This window comes from Pseudonaja textilis, chromosome Z, assembly GCF_049901715.1.
Source record: "Pseudonaja textilis isolate UNSWEBS1 chromosome Z, rPseTex1.2, whole genome shotgun sequence".
NCBI lineage: Eukaryota > Metazoa > Chordata > Lepidosauria > Squamata > Elapidae > Pseudonaja > Pseudonaja textilis.
The window spans coordinates 95,378,376-95,397,886 of NC_142008.1; the positions used below are offsets into that span (position 1 = coordinate 95,378,376).

Sequence of the window (19,511 nt, forward strand, 5' to 3'; positions counted from 1 at the left end):
GTTATATATAACTGTTGTAAAGAAGATCAGAACCTACTTCTGTATATCTTCTTTCTTCCTATTTTTCCTTTAACTTTTTCATTTCTTATACTTTTACATTTCTCTTTGTCTTTGATTTCTTCTCTTTTTCTTACTTTATATTCATCTGAATTAGTTTTTAGCTTCCTTTTAAAAATATGTAATAAATATACATATGAAAATAAAGCTGCAAGTACTGCAGGAAAATTGTAAAGAGTTCTGGCTGCCTGATGTTAGAAAGAAAATACTAAATTGGGGGTGGGGAAGGGGCAAAAAAAAAAAAGAAAGAAGAAGCCTAAATGGTTGAAAATGGAGTGGTGAGTAAAAGCATCTTCAATGCAGAGAACGTTTAGAAGTTAGATTTGCTAGTTTCCAAAAACAAATGGTTAAGTTATAGGTGCATGGCATCAATTGATGAAATGCATGATGTGGAAGAAACGACTGAGAGTTTCTTTTTTTCCTTCTAACCCCTGGCTTAAATCCCTTTAAAGATGGGGAACACACAAACTGAGGTGGGCTATTGATGGCCACTAGTGGTGCCATTTATATGTAATCACTGAATGATAAGGCTCAAAACACTATGAGTTAAAGAATGCTAACTGGAGGTTACTGCAGATTTTTGCATCTTCCTCATGAACTTGAGGCTTGAGGCATCTCATTAGCCATTAGCACAAAATGGTTGGTCTACTGAATTGCTCCAATTCATGAACTTAGTCTCATTAGGGAACTTCTGCCCAGTATCAAGGAGGAAAGGTTTATATCCCCATGCCTCTTGCTAGTTAATTCCATCTGCATTTTGAAGCCTCAATTATTTTGCATATAAAATGCAAAAAAATGGCTTAGTTCCCAGAACACACTTGTAGCTAACCTACCCATGATTTGTAAATCATCCCAGTTTTCTGGGTTCACACTGATAAAATAACACCAGTGGCTGCTTTGCATAATGCACCTGTTCTAAGCCTGATCATAAAACTGGGAAGCAGCAAAGAAAAACTGTGTGAGATACTTTGAGGCTTGAAAATAAGTCATTAGTGCAAGGACACCCATAATAAATGTTAAAGTCTTCTCCCTTTTTTATTTATTAATATTAGAATAATAAAAATCCCCAAATAGTTATCAATCCAGTTTTTTTCTGCCCCCCCCCCAATTCCTCCTATTTAGATTTTTTTAGAAGTATCTCTTTGTTATAATCTGAATCAGCATATTAATTTAACCAAAGTAAGGATAATTGAAATGTTGGCTGGAATTATGGGAATTACAATGCAACATATCTGGAGGGCATTATTATTAGGAAAGCAACCTTATTACAATCTTATATTCTCTGGTCTCCTTGCTGCATTCTTAAGTTTCTTTGTCAGAATTCATTTCAGCTTCTCGTGGAAAATGCTATTCTTTAGCATAGACTGGGTTCATATGCAACATACTGCATCACAAATTAGCTGTTCATCTTTTTATGTCAGCAAACCTAGTCTGAATGTCAAATTTATAGCTTAGTGCAATGTTGCTCAATCTTAAAAAATTCAAAATGTATGGACTTCAATTCCCAGATTGTTCATGATTCAGTTCTAGGACTGAAGTCTGCAAATCTTAAAATACTAAGGCTGAAGAAGCACTAATTTAGTGGACTATATGAATTCACAAAATCAAATTAACAGATTAACTTCATCTTCTATTAAGTAATACTTTAATAATAAGTTGACATAATTGCTCTTTGATAGCCTAAATGGATCATTCAACATAAGAGGAAAAAACAAAGGATTGCAGAATTTACTGATGGTGTTTGTGGAAAAGAGTGATTCAAAGAACAGAAATGTAAACCAGGCATATTATGGCCTTTGTATGATTCTGTGATTTTATTTTAAACTGCAAGAGAAAGTACTGAAAATTGAGAGACAATAAATAATATAATTACTTTGGGGAGAGGGTGGAGTATAAATTGGTTGTTTATGTTATTGGATGGAAAATTGAGTTCTGAGAAAAATGAATGGAAATATCTGGAAGGAGAACAAGGATGCCTGGCATTCTGACTATTGTAGTCCAGCTTATATGACCTAATGTTTATTACTGCAACATGCCAGGATTCTATGAGTAGTCAATGGGTGAAACCATATTTACTTAATGACTGAATGATTCACTTAACAACTACAGCAATTCACCTAACAACTCTGACAAAAAGGTCATATAATGGAGCAAAAATAACTGCCTTGCTTAGCAACAAATTTTTAAGGCTGAATTGTGGTTGTAAGTCAAGGACCACCTGTATATTTGGAAAATATGTTTTAATAGTTAAAAGTAGTTTTTTTAAACTATTCTTAACTTTTAAATTACAATTTAATTGCTTTGAAAAGCTTGTTATTTATTTCTAGTCACTCAGGCCATACAAGAGTCTAGTCAAATATACAACATATTACAGTGAGAATAGTTTGCATATCTGACTACAGATTCAGTTCTATTTATAATAAAATTATTGTTTTCAATTCTGAATGGTCATTGGCATTTCTGTCTGAATTGCCAAATGACCAGATCACTTTTTCTGCACTCTCTCCTCATATTTTTGCATTATCATTTTGTATAGCAATTTTTTTTCCCTTTAAGTCAGATTCATTGAGAATATTGTATGGTTTCTGTATACCTCTTCCCTGGTGATTTCATTATCCCCATTCTCTGGGGTAGGGCATGGAACTATAAACTTTAAAACTTTCAAACACATCGGTAGTCAAGACAGCACTCATTCACGCTTTGTGACATAATTTTAGTCATTTGGTTCATAATTTAAGTCCACATATTACCTTCCATACATGTATTTTATCCATTTTTCCATGATGAGAATAGACTTCATTCAGGTCTATTACATCTTTCCTCTTTCTCTTAATTTCACAAGTTACACAACATATCTATTCTTATTTCATTCATTTTCTAATTCTCATTCTTTTTCATTTATTATCCATGTTTTAAATTTCAGTTTTTCATAAAGGAAATCATCAGATGGACCTAGAGACCTTGGCCTCTCAATGCCATTCTAGTTTTGATTAATCAAATGTTTTGCACAAGGCTTTTTAATAAGAGAAGGCTAGCAGACTTGGTTACACTTATGCCATTTGCAATATTCTCTGCTAAAAGCAAGAACAGGCACTGATATTTCCTGTTTACTTTGGCCAATAGGCCATCAACACAACCAGAGCCACATTTTAGCCCAAGCATGCTCATGTTAGAATCCCTAATTTAAAAACCACCTCGCAAATCAATATCCATATACAGTGTACAAACACACATTCAGGAGACATCAAATCCAATTCTCTCTCCTGCCCTGCAGACTATTTTCTTCTTCTTCATGGCCAGTACCCTATCTATTAGGCAGAGTGAGGTAGTCAATCATTTTCAGTATCATAAACAGAAAGCAAATGGCTAGCTATTCTCTTTATTATTAGATATGTCTATAGGATTTTCTTCCTCAGGGACCCCAAGACCTGCCTTGGATGCTAGTCAGAACTGATCATAATACCCAGGACTCTCAAGTTACTTTTTAAACTAGAGGTAAAATAATGTAATCATTTGCTCACTTTCTTTTCAGTACAAAATCAGCAGCTGGCTTCAGACTAATGGTACAGAAGTAGGACTATTTCAGGCAATGTCTTGGGTCAGTGCTCAGTTAAAACTGATGGCTTTGATGTGACACCTCTCTGCAGATTTTTTTTTTTAAAGTTGCCTTGAAGGAGGTTTGATAAATCCTTCCCACCTGATAAACTAAATTTGCCTTTCTTGCATTCTCTGCAAAATTTCCTTAAATCTTTGGTATCTGTCCTGTTCCAAAGATTGATTCCTGCTCATTCATATGCTTTCAGTGTTTTTGGTTCACACATCGTAGCCAGCCTCGATGTACTTCTTTCTTTCTAACACTGTAATGTTTGAACCCACCCACTTTGACTTATTCAGGAAAACATACTTTAAAATAAACCATGGTTAAATAGGGTGGGCCCAATTTATATTTTTGATTATATTCATGGAAGTCGTTCCAGGAGAACCTTGGTGATGTAATTAACACAACAGAATATATATTTTAAGGCAGACGTGGGGAATTTCCTTGATTTGTTAACGATTCCTCTGATGGAAGTTACATTTTTCATCTGTGAGGACCAGGTTTTACAATAGTGAGGCATGCTGGGACATGTAGTTCTGGAGTATCACACTTTCTCTAACTTCGACCTATCCTTAAAATGTGCTCACCTAGATCATATCTTTACAGGTTCAGAGAGCCACCTCAGTTCTCCTGATCTTGCTACTGTGCTCCTTTGCGGGGGCCAAACGAGCCGTGCCAGATTGTTGCCGGCAAAAAAGCTGTTCATGCCGCATCTTTGATCTGCTCCATGGGATGGGCAACCATGCCGCCGGCATCCTGACCATCGGCAAGCGTAGCAGTGCCATGACTACCAAGGGCTTCCAGAGCCGCCTCTACCACCTTTTGCATGGCTCAGAAAACCAGGCTGCTGGGATTCTCACAATGGGCAGGAGAGCGACTGAGCTCCCCTGGCATCTCGATAAGAATGCACCCAGCATCTCCTAGATGACGCCCACCTTGTATGCTGAAGAGCCTGACCCAGTCATGGGCTGCCTGACTCCCCAGAAGACCAGTTACATTCACTAAGAAATTACAAATAAGGAAATCCTTTTCAAGAGATTGCACGAGTCCTTCCCGCTTTCTATCATTACTGCTGTAGGTTTTATTCTATTTTACACAGCCAGGTGCTAGGTGCTGTCCAAAAATAGCAGCGGTGCAGTTAGTCCATTCTGTAAATAGCTATTTCATTTATCTGCCACCACATTCTCTTCCAAATAAAGCCTCTTGTGTTTAATAACCGCTTTGTCCAAAGATCTGTGTGAATTCCACCCAGAAAAGCTTGATGGATCAACCAAAGTTCCATCTCGACCAGCTTTCTATGTCTCAAACTCTTTTATACAGAAAGCAGGACATACAAGACTAGAACTTGTTTTTCTCTTTTGCTGCTCAGTGGCACCATGCCTCTCAATAGGAAAGCTCAGATTGCCTAGTCCCGTGATGGCAAACCTGTGGCACGCATGCCAGAAGTGGCATCTCTGCCGGCACACAAGCCGTCACCCCAGCATAGGTCCACGGTGCATGTGTGCATACCTCCTGCCAGCCAGCTGATTGTTGGGTATCTGCTGTGCATGCATGGGGGCGGGTCATGTGCGCATGCACAGAGGTGTGCAATGCACACAGGGGTGGGAGGTCACGTGTGCAATGCATTATGGGTGCAGGCATGCGTGCACACACTTTCGGCACACGATGATGAAAAGGTTAGCCCTCACTGGCCCTAGTCTGTCTTCCAATATTGAAGAAAGATGTATTGCCTCCAATTGCCTTAAAATTACCAAATAAACAGTTCATCGAACCAAACATCCAGGCAGAATTTCCTTAACATTGTTTTTTGTCAATCGTGAATGTTAACCCAGATGAGTGCCCATCCCAATATCTATTTTTTATTTTATTTTATTTATTTGGTTTGTCAATTGCTTACAAGATACAGGTATAAGAATAAACATAGTTATGAATACATGGATACAAATAAGAAAAATAAAAAGAAAAGAAAAGAAACAATAGGACAGGGATGGTAGGTACATTGGTGCGCTTATGCACGCCCCCTACAGACCTCTTAGGAAAGAGGTAAGGTCAATAGTAGACAGTCTAAGGTTAAAGTTTTGAGGGTTTGGGGAAGAAACCACATAGTCAGGTAGAGTGTTCCAGACATTGACTACTCTGTTGCTGAATTCGTATTTCCTGCAATCAAGTTTGGTGCCAGACACAGCTCATGCTAAGATTTTTAAAGCTATTTTAAAAGGGCAAATTCCACTGCTGTTATCTCTGTGCTCCCAAACTGTTTGAGCTCTGCTGATCTGCCTCTACAGTAATTGCTTCTGCCTGCCTAAGACTGCCGACCAGGAGCTCTGTTGCTTTTTTATGATTTCATGGGGTTGGCAAATATTGGCAGCCAGAGGGCAGTGTTGGCAAAGAAAGCTTGGCTACTCCAAATCTCTTTGTGTGCTAGATTCTTTTGTGTGCTGCCAGATGTTTGATTGACCGTCTGAGCAGTCTGATCTGGAATCTATAATTCAAACTATGTGAGAAATATTTGTGGTTAATACAAAGTTTGTTCAGGAGCACTTTTCTTATTTGAGGCTTCCTTGTGCAGAATCCTAGCCCAAATGAACCTAACTTTGATGTGAATTTAAATAGTTCCACTCAGAATCATAGAATAGCAGAATAGAAGACGCTTCCTTTCTTTTTATCTTCTTCACTTTTTACAAATTGAGCAATAGTTGTTTCTAGCCAGCATTAAATACAATTCAATCCAACAGCATCCTTTGTGCAAACAGCAGGCACCATAATCCACAGATTCATTAGGACAAACAGTCAATTATATTGCTGTTGAATTAAGCTATTGGCAGTCTGATATTTGCATGGAGTTCTCAACCAATTTGATAAAGTCTTTGGGCTAATTTAATGAATGGAGGGTGGGAAACCCAGAGGGATAGAGAGGGATGCAAATATTTGAAAAAGTGTTTACATTTGGAACAGGAAATTATCTAAATGGTCAGTTTGGGGGTCAGGTTTTCAGTTAAAATCAGGTTTCAGTTAAAAAAGGATGCAGTGACTGTATTTAAGCTGGGTTTAGGCTTCAACATTCAGTGAGGCCCTCCTTCTGTAGCATAAACTAATCACAGAGTCTGAATTTGCACACAATTAAAACTAAAATATTGTGGCATGTGTGTGTAACATATAGCATGTCGTATGTAACATATGTAACATACTGATTTCCAGACTCCAATTTCAGAAAAAAGAAATGAGAGACAGAACAGACAATTTTGGTTGTGGAAATTCAGCACCAGAACTTATTATCCTTCTGTTTTCTGAAATTGCAAGTAAAAATGGGACCTAACTTATATTCCTTGATTGGTGATGGGTGAGTATATGGTTGTGATCACAGAACAAATAGATCACTTACGGACCTACAAAGTATATTCTCACAACATGAAATTTAACTTCCTTTTTTCCTAGTGTGTGAATTTAGCCCCTTGGATTAGTTTATCATGAAATATCAGTAACCAGGTTAAGTCTACCAGTGGCTCCATCGTTTCACACTTGTCTCTTATTTCTACTTTACTTTCTGTGGGTTTTTTCTTCAAGAAAGAAGAAATCCCCTCGATTCCTCCATCCAGTGCCCGCTCTTTTTAGTTGCGAGGCAAGGCCATTCGGCCGCAGGTGTTTCCGCGTTGTTTGCACGCGGTGCGCTGAACTAAGCGCTTGAGATGCCGCTCGTGGGAACCTGCGCGAGCGGGCGCTGAAATCTGGGCGGGATCCCTCTGGATCCCTCCCCAGCCCTGTCGTCCGCGCCAGCCCGCTAATTGCACGGCTGGGATTAGAAGGGAGGGAAATGACAGCCGGGAGGGAGGGAGGGAGCCGGTGAACTCCCAGGCAGCTGTTTCGCCTCGCCGTTCCCCTCGCGCCAGCCCCAGTTGGGACATAACGTGTCCCCTCACTCCCTCTTGCGCTCTTCTCCACGGCTGCGCTTGGACTCTCCCCGCTGGGCAGCGGACCCCGCGGGGACAGCGGGGCGCCGATGGTGGTGCCCCCGCCGCGATGCCGGTAATGAAAGGCTTGCTAGCCCCACAGAATACCTTCTTGGACAACATCGCCAACAGGTTCGATGGGACACGTAAGTGGCCTCTGGAACTCCCCTTCACTCGGAATAGAGTTCGTCGGCTAGGGTTGTATTTGGAGGGCGGAAGAGCTCTGCGGCATCGCCCTGGTCCCTCGCGGAGTTCACTGGAGATATCGGGGCAAACTCTTAGATTTCTCGTTGCCTTCCTTTCCTCCGCACCCAGGCAGCCTTTTCTCCCTTCTCCCGCCGACGCGCTACCATACTCTTAGTTGGAAAGTTAAAACTCCACTTGAGAAGGAGACAGGCAGGTGGGGATACGAGACCACCTCACCTGAAGATTCCCCTCCCTCTTCCCCGTCTCTTCGAGAGCGGAGAGGAAAGAGGTTTTTTGGGATGGGGGGTGGTGGCGGCACGAGGTATGTGCCCAATCCCAGGAACAATAACGGGTTTTCCGTGCTGTTTCTTCCCGCGCCCTCCCGTCCCGCTTTGTGCTCCGTTTCTTTCTGCGCCAGTCTCCCCCCGATTCCCCGCTCCCGAGTTAACAAAGAACCGTTAGACCCTCTTTGTCTTTTTCCGAGCAGCAACCTGAGACCTGAGCTCTCTCCCGTCCCTCCCCCATCAGGTCGATATTTTCGGGCGTGCCTCAGCAGTTGTAGGAAAAATTCGTCCCTGGTCCCCAATTTTGACTGTTCAGATGAACTGATGAACCCCTTCCTTTGGCTTTTTTTAGGAGGCATGCATTGAGCGCTAGGAGTTATTAACCTGCACTCTTCTTTAAACTATGCTTGTTTAGATGTGTGAAAGGAGACCGAAGTAATGGTAAAAAGTCTTTTTTAGACAAGCCTAGTTTGGGGAGGGGAGAGGGAACATTTTAATCTCTTTTTCCCAGCACATAAGGAATCACTCCAAATCTGTCTTTCAGTAAAGCAGTTGAACCACTGGCTAGCCTCCAAAATTCACTCTAAAAAGGGAGCTGGCGTATTCGGTCCAAAGCAGGATAAGCCATCTTATTGTGTTTGGGATGGAGCAAGGGATTCTGCTTCAAAATGTTGATCTGAGGCCACTTCAAACCCAGGAAATGTGGATCAGTACAGGGGAGTGCCTCTGAGCATGTGCAAAGTAACTTTTATTTCCTGGTAGATGATGAAATAAAAGACGGTCCCTCCTCCCCAGTTAAAAATACTTTCCCCTCCTTTCCCCTCCCCCTCTGCAATTGCAATATGTTGGATACTAATTTCTCAGCGGGAAGGGAGTAGGACCCATTCACCTCCTTTTGATAAAGCACTTGGTACATAGGTTGTGAAAATATGCCCCACAGCTGCAGAGGGATGGGCAGTCTGTCAATAAGGGAGCATGGGTTGCACACATCATCTCTTTTAAAAACTTTTCAATTTGTTAGTCTGTAATCTTATTCAACTCCACACAACTTTTTGTTCTTTGAATTTCTAAAAACTTTGAGTTTCTAGGTGTCATTAAGAGTATCAAAATCTGTAGCTAAACTATGTCTCATTTCACACTATAGTATCGCTGCACAATTCCTGCTAAAAGAAAGTGGCATAATGAGGATGCAGTAAGATATTATTAGATTTTGGTTTAATAGTCTTATGGGATGTTATGTGTCAGATGGTGATGGACATTTTATTCACTTACTTACATTACTGAGATAAGGCCCTTTTGCTACATGGGGGAAAGTTTTTCCTACTTCTTTTGCTGAATGGGAGCAAATGAGGCTGGTCAGCCTTTGCCTTGATCAGCCTTTGCCTTGTGACATAGGTTGCATTGAGGGAGAGTGCCAAGCCCACAATAAGCCACCAAACATTTTAGCTGCAATACTGTGATGCTATTGAAATAGAACATGGTAGATTCCATTCAGTGGAAGCATCAGGAGATTCTCCCCCAAACAATATAATTTCAGAAGGGGCAATGGATTTAACTTACAAGAAAGTAGTTGGGTTGGACTTACTAGTTTATGGATGGAGCATTGAAAGATTGGATTTTTTAAAAAAAGTTGATTGATAGAAAGATTCTCCCTCCCACATCCCTCCTGCCCTTCTTCTCACTGATGGATACATTTTATTTTTGATTTATTTATATCCCATGTTTATTGCTTTTACTAATAATTCAAGACCGTAAACATATCCAACACACCTCCCTCCTCCTAGCTTCCCCATAACAACAACCCTATTAGTAAGGTGGACAGCCATGAGAAAGAGAGAGAGTGAGTGCTGACTTCTATGCTAATGCAGGACTTGAACGCAGGGTCTACCTTTCTAACCTGGTGCCTTTAACTACTGGACCAAATTGGCATTCTATCAAGTACGGCTATCTTGATATCACTATCAAATATTGACAGGAGTGGATAGGTGGAGAAACAGGGGCTAATCAATGGAAATCACATATTCTTGAAATCCTTCCCTTTGAGAAAAATGATTGGCACCTGTGGGACAAGTAAAGTTGCATGGAGTCCACAGATCAGGGACCATAACCCATACAGAACATCAGTCCATGAAAATTTGAATTTCTTTTTTCTGATTTCAGATTGTCTTTCTAATCATTACATGATTCTAGCTTTCAGGAAAAATTAACTAATGGAACTTCCCAGAAATGTTGTGTGCTAGTTAAAAGGCTGGTTATGTATTCCAAAACCTTGGATCTCACTAACAAATACTTGGTATATGAATTAAAGATAGGAAATGGTACATGATAAATATGATATAGGATCTTTGGCATGAAACTGCTTTCTCTTCCACCAAAGTATAAATAAACCCCAGTCTATTTATTTATTACATCCAAACAATTCCTATCAGATATTGTTTCTTGTGTCAGCCTCAGTCTTTCAGTCCATGATTCAGTACATTTTTTTTTTCTAAGAAAAATACTTTTAATGATGATAACTAAACATTTTTTTTTCCTTTTGGTCTGAATGGAAATAAGAATTATAAAACTCAATGGAACTCTCAAGTGTATATATGCTTGATTGATTAGATTATACAATGCTGACACGTTCTTTTACAATTTTGAGGATCTAAGTTTAAATGCCAGTGAACTCTTTGGGCTACCCATATCTTCTATCTCCATGTCTAGGGATTACCTCTCTGAAAATGAAAACTAAACTTTAACATTACTGTTCACAGTATGAGGACTGCAGTTCACACTACAATTATTAGAATGGGTCATTAGAATTGATTTAGAGTTTCAATCTCTTAACAATATGCTGGTCCTTATTTTAGGCCAACATATTTGGATTCCAAATCTGGATCATAATTAAATGATCTTTATTCCTTGCATGCCATTTAGGGATGATCCAGATTTCTGTAGCACCAGATATGGTAGACCTACTTTAAGATGTCTTTAGCAACTAGAGTATGAAACCTTTATATAACAGCACTTCCAGAATCAACTTAGTAGGCTCTAGTTGAATAGTTTTCCAATTTCTTTTTCTCTCTGTGTTCCATTTTACATTTTCTAGATTTTATTTTCCAGGCACTCTAGTAACTATTTTTCTCTTTTTTCTCTTGCAAATCTATGTCCAAAGTGGTAATTTATTGACTTCAGTTAGCTTATTGTACTTAAACTCAAACCCAAAAATATGTTTACATGGAAAGGCCCAGTTAGATCAATGTGTATGAAGTTTCATTTAACTGAAACAATTTACCAAGGCTCCATCCTAAAACTGGTCTGGAAAAGCATACCTCCACTACGAGGTAAACTTCTTATTCCCTATATGGAATAAGAAGTATTATATCCAGGTCATAACGGAGTCTTTGCAGGGGGGAAAAGTGAAGTATAAATCAGTAACACTTTGTCTATATGCAAAGCTCATTTTTATTCACATTCATTAGCAATAACATAGCCATTTTGCTGTATTTCAAGTTAATATGGGGAATTTTAGGCAATCCTTGACAGCAAAATCTGATTGCACATTAAAATTAAACTAAATAAATAAATAAAAACCCAAGGTATGAAAATGTAAGGATTAAAACTATGTCACATGAAAGTTCTGCCTTGTTAGTCTAGATAGATTAGTGTGGGGTATAGTAAATTAGCTTAATTTTACATGTTCTATAAATGGTCTTATTTTTTTTATTTTACACCCATATGTTCCTAGTTTTGGACATTGGTTTAAATTAAGCATAAGTTAGCCTCTTTTCTCTTCCTTTTTTTCCACCTGTTTGCCTAGGTAGAAAGATGGGAATAGAAAAGAAAGGTGTAGTAATCATGCATGGTTTAAAAGAAACAACTAAAATGCCATATTGTGGTTAGAGGATTTTCACTTAAGAGGATTCTGATGGTGTGGATTGGGCAGGGTGCGAGGGAAGGATTTAAATGCTTTCAAAAAGATCAATGAAAACTAATTCAGCATTTTATTATGGAGACTAACTTAGAAATGCTTCTCTAAACAAAGATATCTGAATATCCTCAGTCCTGGCCACAAATCCTGCATTTTATCATAATCCATCTCTTTGTTCTTCACTAAAGCCACAATAATCAGATGCAAATATGTGAAAAAGAGGCATTATAATTAAATCTTGTAGAAGAGCATGCACGTCATGACAATAACATTTTAATTATATCTCTTACATAAAACTGGACACAGGTATTTGGTCAGAGCTAAAAAGTGCCCTGAACAATTAGGGCAAATCAGAGAATACATAACAATATTCAATTTTCACAAATGTTTGGAATATTTCATTATATAAGACTATAAATGAAGTGACTTTGACTGGACTGCACTGGGATGGTTCCTATTTGTAAGCTCCATCACTGTCTAGTTTTCATATTCTTTTAGCTACCAAAAGAACCTGGATTCCTATCAACTAAAGAAAATGAGAGTAAATAAAGAGTTTTGGTTAAGGTGTTGGGTTAGGAGCTAGAAGTACCATATTCGAATCCATTTTAGCTATGGAAGCTGACTCTATCAGTGACTTTGTCTTAGATCAGTTTAGATATTATGGAAAGGTAGGGGAGAGTGACTTGAGCGTCCCAAACAAAAGCCAGAATATTAAATAAAAAAATGCAAACAGGGTCTCATAGCTCGGACAGTTCTTAAATGCACTTTAAAAGGGTTTTGTGTGCATTCTTGCATTATGGTACAAGAAAAGGTGCACATGTATACTCACTTTATGTCTTGTATTTTTGTATGACTCTTGTATTTGAAATGGGTTCAGACAAGCATGGGAATAGAAACTCAGGCAGAGATCTAAGCAATATATATTTTCATAGTTAGGAACACAGAAATCAATAATGAAGAGCAATGCTGGTGAGTATAAAATATCTGCCATCATGCATCTAAATTAGGAACGAGAGCTTCTTGGTTATATAAGTGAGATAAGGTTAGTCCTAAACTTTGGAACTAAGCCAGGAATACTGTATTTCTGTTAGACTATGAATGAATTAGAGTAAAGGTAGAGTAAGACTCTTCATTCCTATATCCAACTTATACATTTTGGTTGAAGGAGAACATGATGGAATGGTTAAATTGTTAAACTGACTGTTCACATGCACTGTAATTGGAGAGCTCTCTCGAGGATCATGCGTGGCTGCTGCATATTGGGGATTAATATACATTTCCCAGTGTCTGTGAAATTCATTCATCCTGAGGCTCAATTGCTTAGGATTTTCAATTCACAAATTTCATTCCCTCCAATGTGAATGGCTGTTGTGGGATTATCTCCCATCACAGAAATGCCATGTCCCCATGATCTCTCCAGTGTTATGGATCCTGGTATATAAATATATGACTCCTGCTTTTGGCAAGTTTCTTCTGTCTCAGTTTGTCCATTAGAACCATATGGATCTTAAAAACAGGTGCAAAGCAAATAAATACAATACTGGATCTGGATCTGGATCTATATTTGTTTTTCCAAAGTTGGAAAAACAAATATAAAAACGAAAACATCCAGATTCCACAAAGCTCTTCATCACACAGAATGTAAAGATTTCAGAACCATAGAAGTATAAGCACGGAGAATGGAGCTATTGCTCATACATTTGACCAAAGATTTTGCATTTTGTGACAAAATATCATTCATTCTGCCCTCTGATGCCATTGCTGAAGCAGATCAAGTCCTCTGGTGGGGAGATTATGCAAAAAGGGTATTAGGGTATTTACTTGAATGCAAAATGTTCCTGGTTCAAACCATGGTCTGACTGGAAAAGACTTGCTTTAAGACACCGAAATTGCTATAAATCTGTGCAAACATAATTATTTCACATACATAATTATTACTTGGCTGGATTCTGCAAAATATTACTTTCATTTCTTTTTGATATAGAGCAGCATTTCTCAACCTTGTCAACTTGAATATTTGTAGGCTTCAACTCCAGAATTCCCCAGCCAGCATGCTGGAGGAGGGAATTCTGGGTGTTGAAGTCCACACCTCTTTAAGTTGCCAAGGAGCAAGGAACTCATCCAGAGCAATGGCGAACTAGCTTCTGCTTGAGGAACTTTAGCATGAGCCTTTTTTTCAACTACAACCCCATAGTTGATCTGCTTATTAATATTTAACTAATATTTATACCTATAACTTGAATATATGAGATCCCTCCTTCTTGTAATGTGATAATCTTTCATATTTTTGAAGAAAAATCATGTTTCCCTTTAATCTTCTGTTCTCTGAAGAAAAGCCACTCAGATCCTTCAACCTTTCCTCAGAGATCTCCCCCCTCCCAAAGATATTCCAGTTTGTCTACATCCTTTTAAACTGTGTTGCTCACAATACTCCCGTGAGGTTTGACTTGTGGAGAACAAAGTGGTGCTGTTATTTCCAATAAGTTGGAAACTAAGTTCTAAATTATCATAGAGCAACCTAAAAATTCTACTTCCCTTTTTTGACAGCTGTTTCATATTCTACACTGCTCATTTAGAGTAGACTTTCTCAACCTCAGCAAGTTTAAGATGTGTGAACCTCAATTCCCAGATTTCACCAGCTACTCTTCCTGGCTGAGGAATTTTGGTAGTTGATGCCCACATATTTTAAAATTCCTGAGGTTGAGAATCACTGGTGTTGTGTTTGCGATCATTAAGAAACCTTTCATACATGGGCTTCTGCAGAAGTTTTGTACTGTCATCATGCTCCACGCCTTTTATACAGTGTGTGTGTAATGTCACACTGCATGTACACAAGGGCAGAGTTTGTGTTGCAATGCTGCTTTTGACATTCTGCCTTCTTTCACCCTCCTAAGGCCACTGTTTTCACATGTGTTATTGCTAAATCAGATATCTATAGTTCTATATCTCTGTATTTTCATGAAATAATGGATATCAGGATGATAAGGACAGTTTCCTCTAAAGTTCCATTACTTACATTTTATTGGTGAATATTTCTCTATTAGTTAAGATCAAGTTAGTTGGTCTGGTTCCCCCCACCTTTCTGAAATATAACGCACTCTATTCCACAAATTATTGGTCTCTGTGCTCTATATAGAAACTGATGCATAGATCTAACTAAGACCAACTAAAATTAAGATATTTAATCACTTATAAATTCATCCATCCAATACATTCATCCATCCTTTCTCTCATCCTCATTCTTCCATTCAGTATTCACCAATAGATGAACTCTAAGGGAGCTTTCTGTGCTTTCATTTGTTACAAGGTTATAAAATATAAAGGAAAAAACATGTGCCTTAACTATGTACATGTCTGTTATCAATTCTACAAATTCGAAGCATAAAACATTATTTTATTGTGTAGAACTTACTGTTTTTAAGGACTGGCAGTGCTATCCCATCCCTCAGATGAAACTGAATACAGTTGCTAGTTCCTTATTTGCTATCCTACTTCATTATTACAGCTGAAAATGCAATCTGAACAAAGAATTAGAACTTGAGCAGAACCATCATGGTAAAATAATTTTTGATTGTTCCCAAATAAAATTTATCTAGATTACTGGGAGAACTCCAGTGGTTAGTTATTCAGCCTGAAAGTTCATTAGGGTTCTCTTGAATGCAGAGCTTATGGGCTGAAGTTCTTGTATTTACACAGGAAGCTAGTCTTTCAGTGTGGAGAGAGAGCGAAAGAGCGAGAGAATGGAAGCATGATATTCAGGACCATGGACAGTGCATATTTTAATACGCAACCATTTAAGCATCCCCCTAATCCTGCAGTCTGGAAGCCAAATATTAGACTTAGCTACAGATGCAAACTATGTTTTGACAGTCACACAGATACACTTTGTCCCTCCCAAGTTAATCCAATCCCTGACCTGAAGTGACCTCGAGTAAAACTCCAATTGGGTTAGCATAGAATGGGGAAGGAAACCTTTTTGCCCAATGCAGAAGAAAAATGGGAAATCCGAGTTCTGCTCAATTGGGTAGTTATTTCAAATACATCTCCAATCCATTGTTGGGGGGAAAGAGCAAAGACTGAAAATACACCAAGGCTTTCTTATGAGTGTTCCTTGCACCAAATTATGAGACTAGTATAGAAGATAGAATACAGGGCTGGATTCTGGTCCTACTTTAATTCTACTATAATGATGGTAGAACAGATCTTTCTATTTAGCCCTGCTAAGCATTAGAGCATTGGAGAGCAAAACATGTCCATTCCTGGCTTCTGAAACTTTCTCTTCCTCATTCTACAAGATTTTAGTAACGCGATGTGCCCCTGAATTTGGAGCAATGATTTATTACTAAATACTATAATAGTATTTCAAAAGGCTTTTTGGCAGTGATGTCTGTGTTCAAAACTTTATTTTCACTAACCACATTGCTGGCCATACTGGGTCGAAATATTGGGAATGTTGTCAGCTTTCTATTCCCACTTCTAAGTTTCCTGGATATTTTGAATTTTGGCAAACCTAGAAGCAATTACATTTTTATTCATAGTGCTGGGGTGTTTTACACATAATCCAGGGGAGAACTAGTCACATTGATTATTACAGTTTGTTAATGAAGCTTTCGGTGTACTGGTAATCAAGATAGGGCTTGGCCTTTAATCAGTAGAATGACCAAGTAGGGCCAAAAATGTAGTACATATGTGCGAGGGGAACCTTTACCTTTACCGTACAGCATGATTCCAAGAAGGTCATAGTGATCTTATTAGGTGCATCAAAAAAAGTTTAGATAACGGTTGCCAACATGCACCCTGACTTTTTTTTTTCTTTAGTCCTCCATGAATGTGCCTCTTTCTTTGTATTGTAAGTATTTTTTAAGTTATACAAATCTGTTAAGACACGCACATTTCCCTAAATAAGTCTTAGCATATGTGCGGATGTTCAAGCCTGCATCTCAGTATGTGTGTCTGAAAGTAGAATGGGAGTGGGATAGGAGGGAAAGAAAAGATAGGAAAGCCTCATGCATGAATTTCCCCTTGATTTTGGGTGCACATACATATATCCACATGCAAACCAATTCATTCATTATCCCAATTTTTCTTCAAGTGCCTGACAGGGATCAAGCCAGGGTGCATCTCTTCTTATTGCCAGAAGGGACAAGTGTACAGTATCTGGTCCTAGCAATCCTAAATTTTTCAAAAGCAAACTGTACAGTTAGCAGTGACATTCAAAGACACTTACATCAGGGCAAGCCTGGAAGGATGTACCCTTGAAGGCGTGTGTGTGTGTGTGTGTGTGTGTGTGTGTGTGTGTGAAGCACATTTCTTAGGTAAGGATAGGAAGTCACCCTGAAAATAAGAAAAAGTCCATTACAAACATTCCAGAGAATGATGATCCCTTCTAAAATTGCTATTTCCCCAGAAGGAGAGAACTGTCATAATTATAGATAGATTTCATATTTAATTATCTATCTCATGCCATTGGGCTGCCATTAATACCATTAAAAGCCTGCTGCCCTGTTTCACTTTGGTAGAGAAGCATATCTGTTAAACCATCAAGGCATATTATAGCATGCAAGCTAAAACTTACAAGAGTAACAACACCAGTTTCTATCAAGGCCAGAGGCCTTTGCAACAAGTTAAAGCTTTTCCTTGGAGAGAAATAGCACCGGGTGTTGTCTCTGTTCTGGTGACATCACACTCCCAAACTCCCGACACTCTTTCCCCATGGTTTCCTTTCTTTGTTAAATAAGGCTGTTAAAATCAGAAGCCCTGAACTGGTAGACTCTAATTTGACAGGCAAAATAACATAACATATAGTAGACATGACTGCATCTCTATATGCCAAGAAAAGACAGATAATCTTTATACATTCTGAAGTACTTTGGCAGGGCTAATTTCTATACTATGACTCCCACAAACTAAAATTCTAAACATCATGGAATAGCAACCTTGTTAATTTCCACGATGCCTTGTTAAAGTGTGATTATAGGACTTTTAGGAAACATCAGCACTCCATCACTGATTATAGTGCATTTTTCATACAACAGCTATGGCTGACATTGGCAATGTTCTGTGTATGAGTACAGAGCCTTAACATCATCAAGTAGCAGAGAGACAAAATGTCCAATGTAAACAAAAGAGATTTAGTCAGCTTTCAAAAGCCCTCTAGAGAGACCAGCAAGCACAGAGGAGATTCTCTAGGCTGGGAGTGCCACGAAGCAAGTGACACAACAAAAACAGGCCTGAATTCTAATATCAGCAGAGACTTTATCCTTCATTCTGACCTTAAAAATGCAAAATTCAGTTTAAAAAGTGTCTCTAATGAAACATAGGTTTCATGTAGGTTTCTGATACAGAATTGCAGCAAGCCTCAATACTTGGCAAATATTATTTGAACTGTGTTCTCATTGTATTATCCAGGGAGGAACTGAGTATTGCGTTTCAGAAGAACAAAGGTGGGATGAGAATCTGGCCTTGTGTGTTGGAAAAAAATGGGTTCTTTAATTATACGTTTGTCAAGGTAAGGCACAATTAAAACAATCAAGGTTGTCTGCAGGAGGACAAAAAGTCAAGATACCACTCCAACACAACTGAAGCCTTGCTCCCACTTATATGTGAAGCTTATTTAAAAATGGGATTGGGCTTTAGTGGCCAATCTCTGGATTTTGTTGCGTCTTTCCCATGGAAACCCTTGGTAAAGACCATTGGTTAGTGCTCAGAAATGTTTTCCTTCTTTACATACTTCAGTGCAATATCTTATTCTTAAGATAACCTTTTCCAATATTGTGCCCTCCAAAAGTATAGGGTCGGGATTAAGAAAGTTGACTGCATCTGGAGAACCCCAACTGTGGAAGGTGTGTCTTTATCCTTGTTCAGTTGCCTGTGACACCCATATGTGTCTTTCATCTCTTCTTGTTACACAAATTTTGTAGCTTTTGAAACAATAACATCAGAAATGACATATTGATGGTGAAATGTGCAGTCTTTATCTAGCCAACAGCTGGCAGTGGGGTTGGGAAATGGTGTTCCTTAGGTTTCTTTCTGTTGGAAGTATCCCATGAAACAATCTAGGACTGAAATCCTCACTAACACTTGATCTTTCAACTATTTTCAAGTTTGATGTAGCGGTATTAATTCAGGGCCAAGTTCTTTCTTCTATGTCTTTCACAGATAGCAACTTCCTTCTGGCCAATGCACAAGTACATTGTGGCTTCCCCATTGTCTATTGCTCAGATGGATTCTGTGACCTCACTGGTTTTGCCCGAACAGAAGTCATGCAGAAAAACTGCAGCTGCCGCTTCCTCTATGGCAGTGAGACCAATGAAGCAGTTCTGCAACACATTGAGAAAGTGTTGGAAGGAAAGCAGGAATACCAGACAGAAGTCTGCTTCTATAAGAAGGGCGGTGAGTTTTGGGAAGCCCTTTTGGGTGGATCTCCTGTCCTTCAGAATGTGACTCCAGAGGATATGACTACAGTAGGTTTCAGGATGGAACTTAAGGACATGAGATCAAAATTTTATCTGATATATCCTACACAT

The 19,511-nt window shown here is 38.8% G+C and overlaps 1 protein-coding gene across 2 annotated transcripts in view; it reads left to right on the forward strand.

Annotated features, from left to right (window-relative positions):
- The first annotated feature begins 7,499 nt into the window (after positions 1 to 7,499).
- KCNH4 (potassium voltage-gated channel subfamily H member 4) overlaps positions 7,500 to 19,511 on the forward strand; it is a 66,805-nt gene continuing 54,793 nt past the window's right edge. For both annotated transcript variants that reach the window (XM_087917677.1, XM_087917678.1), the window contains exons 1-2: positions 7,500 to 7,748; positions 19,144 to 19,377. In XM_087917677.1, the coding sequence (XP_087773803.1) occupies positions 7,673 to 7,748; positions 19,144 to 19,377 (310 nt within the window). In that variant the 5' untranslated portion in view covers positions 7,500 to 7,672. The remainder of the gene's footprint in view (positions 7,749 to 19,143; positions 19,378 to 19,511) is intronic.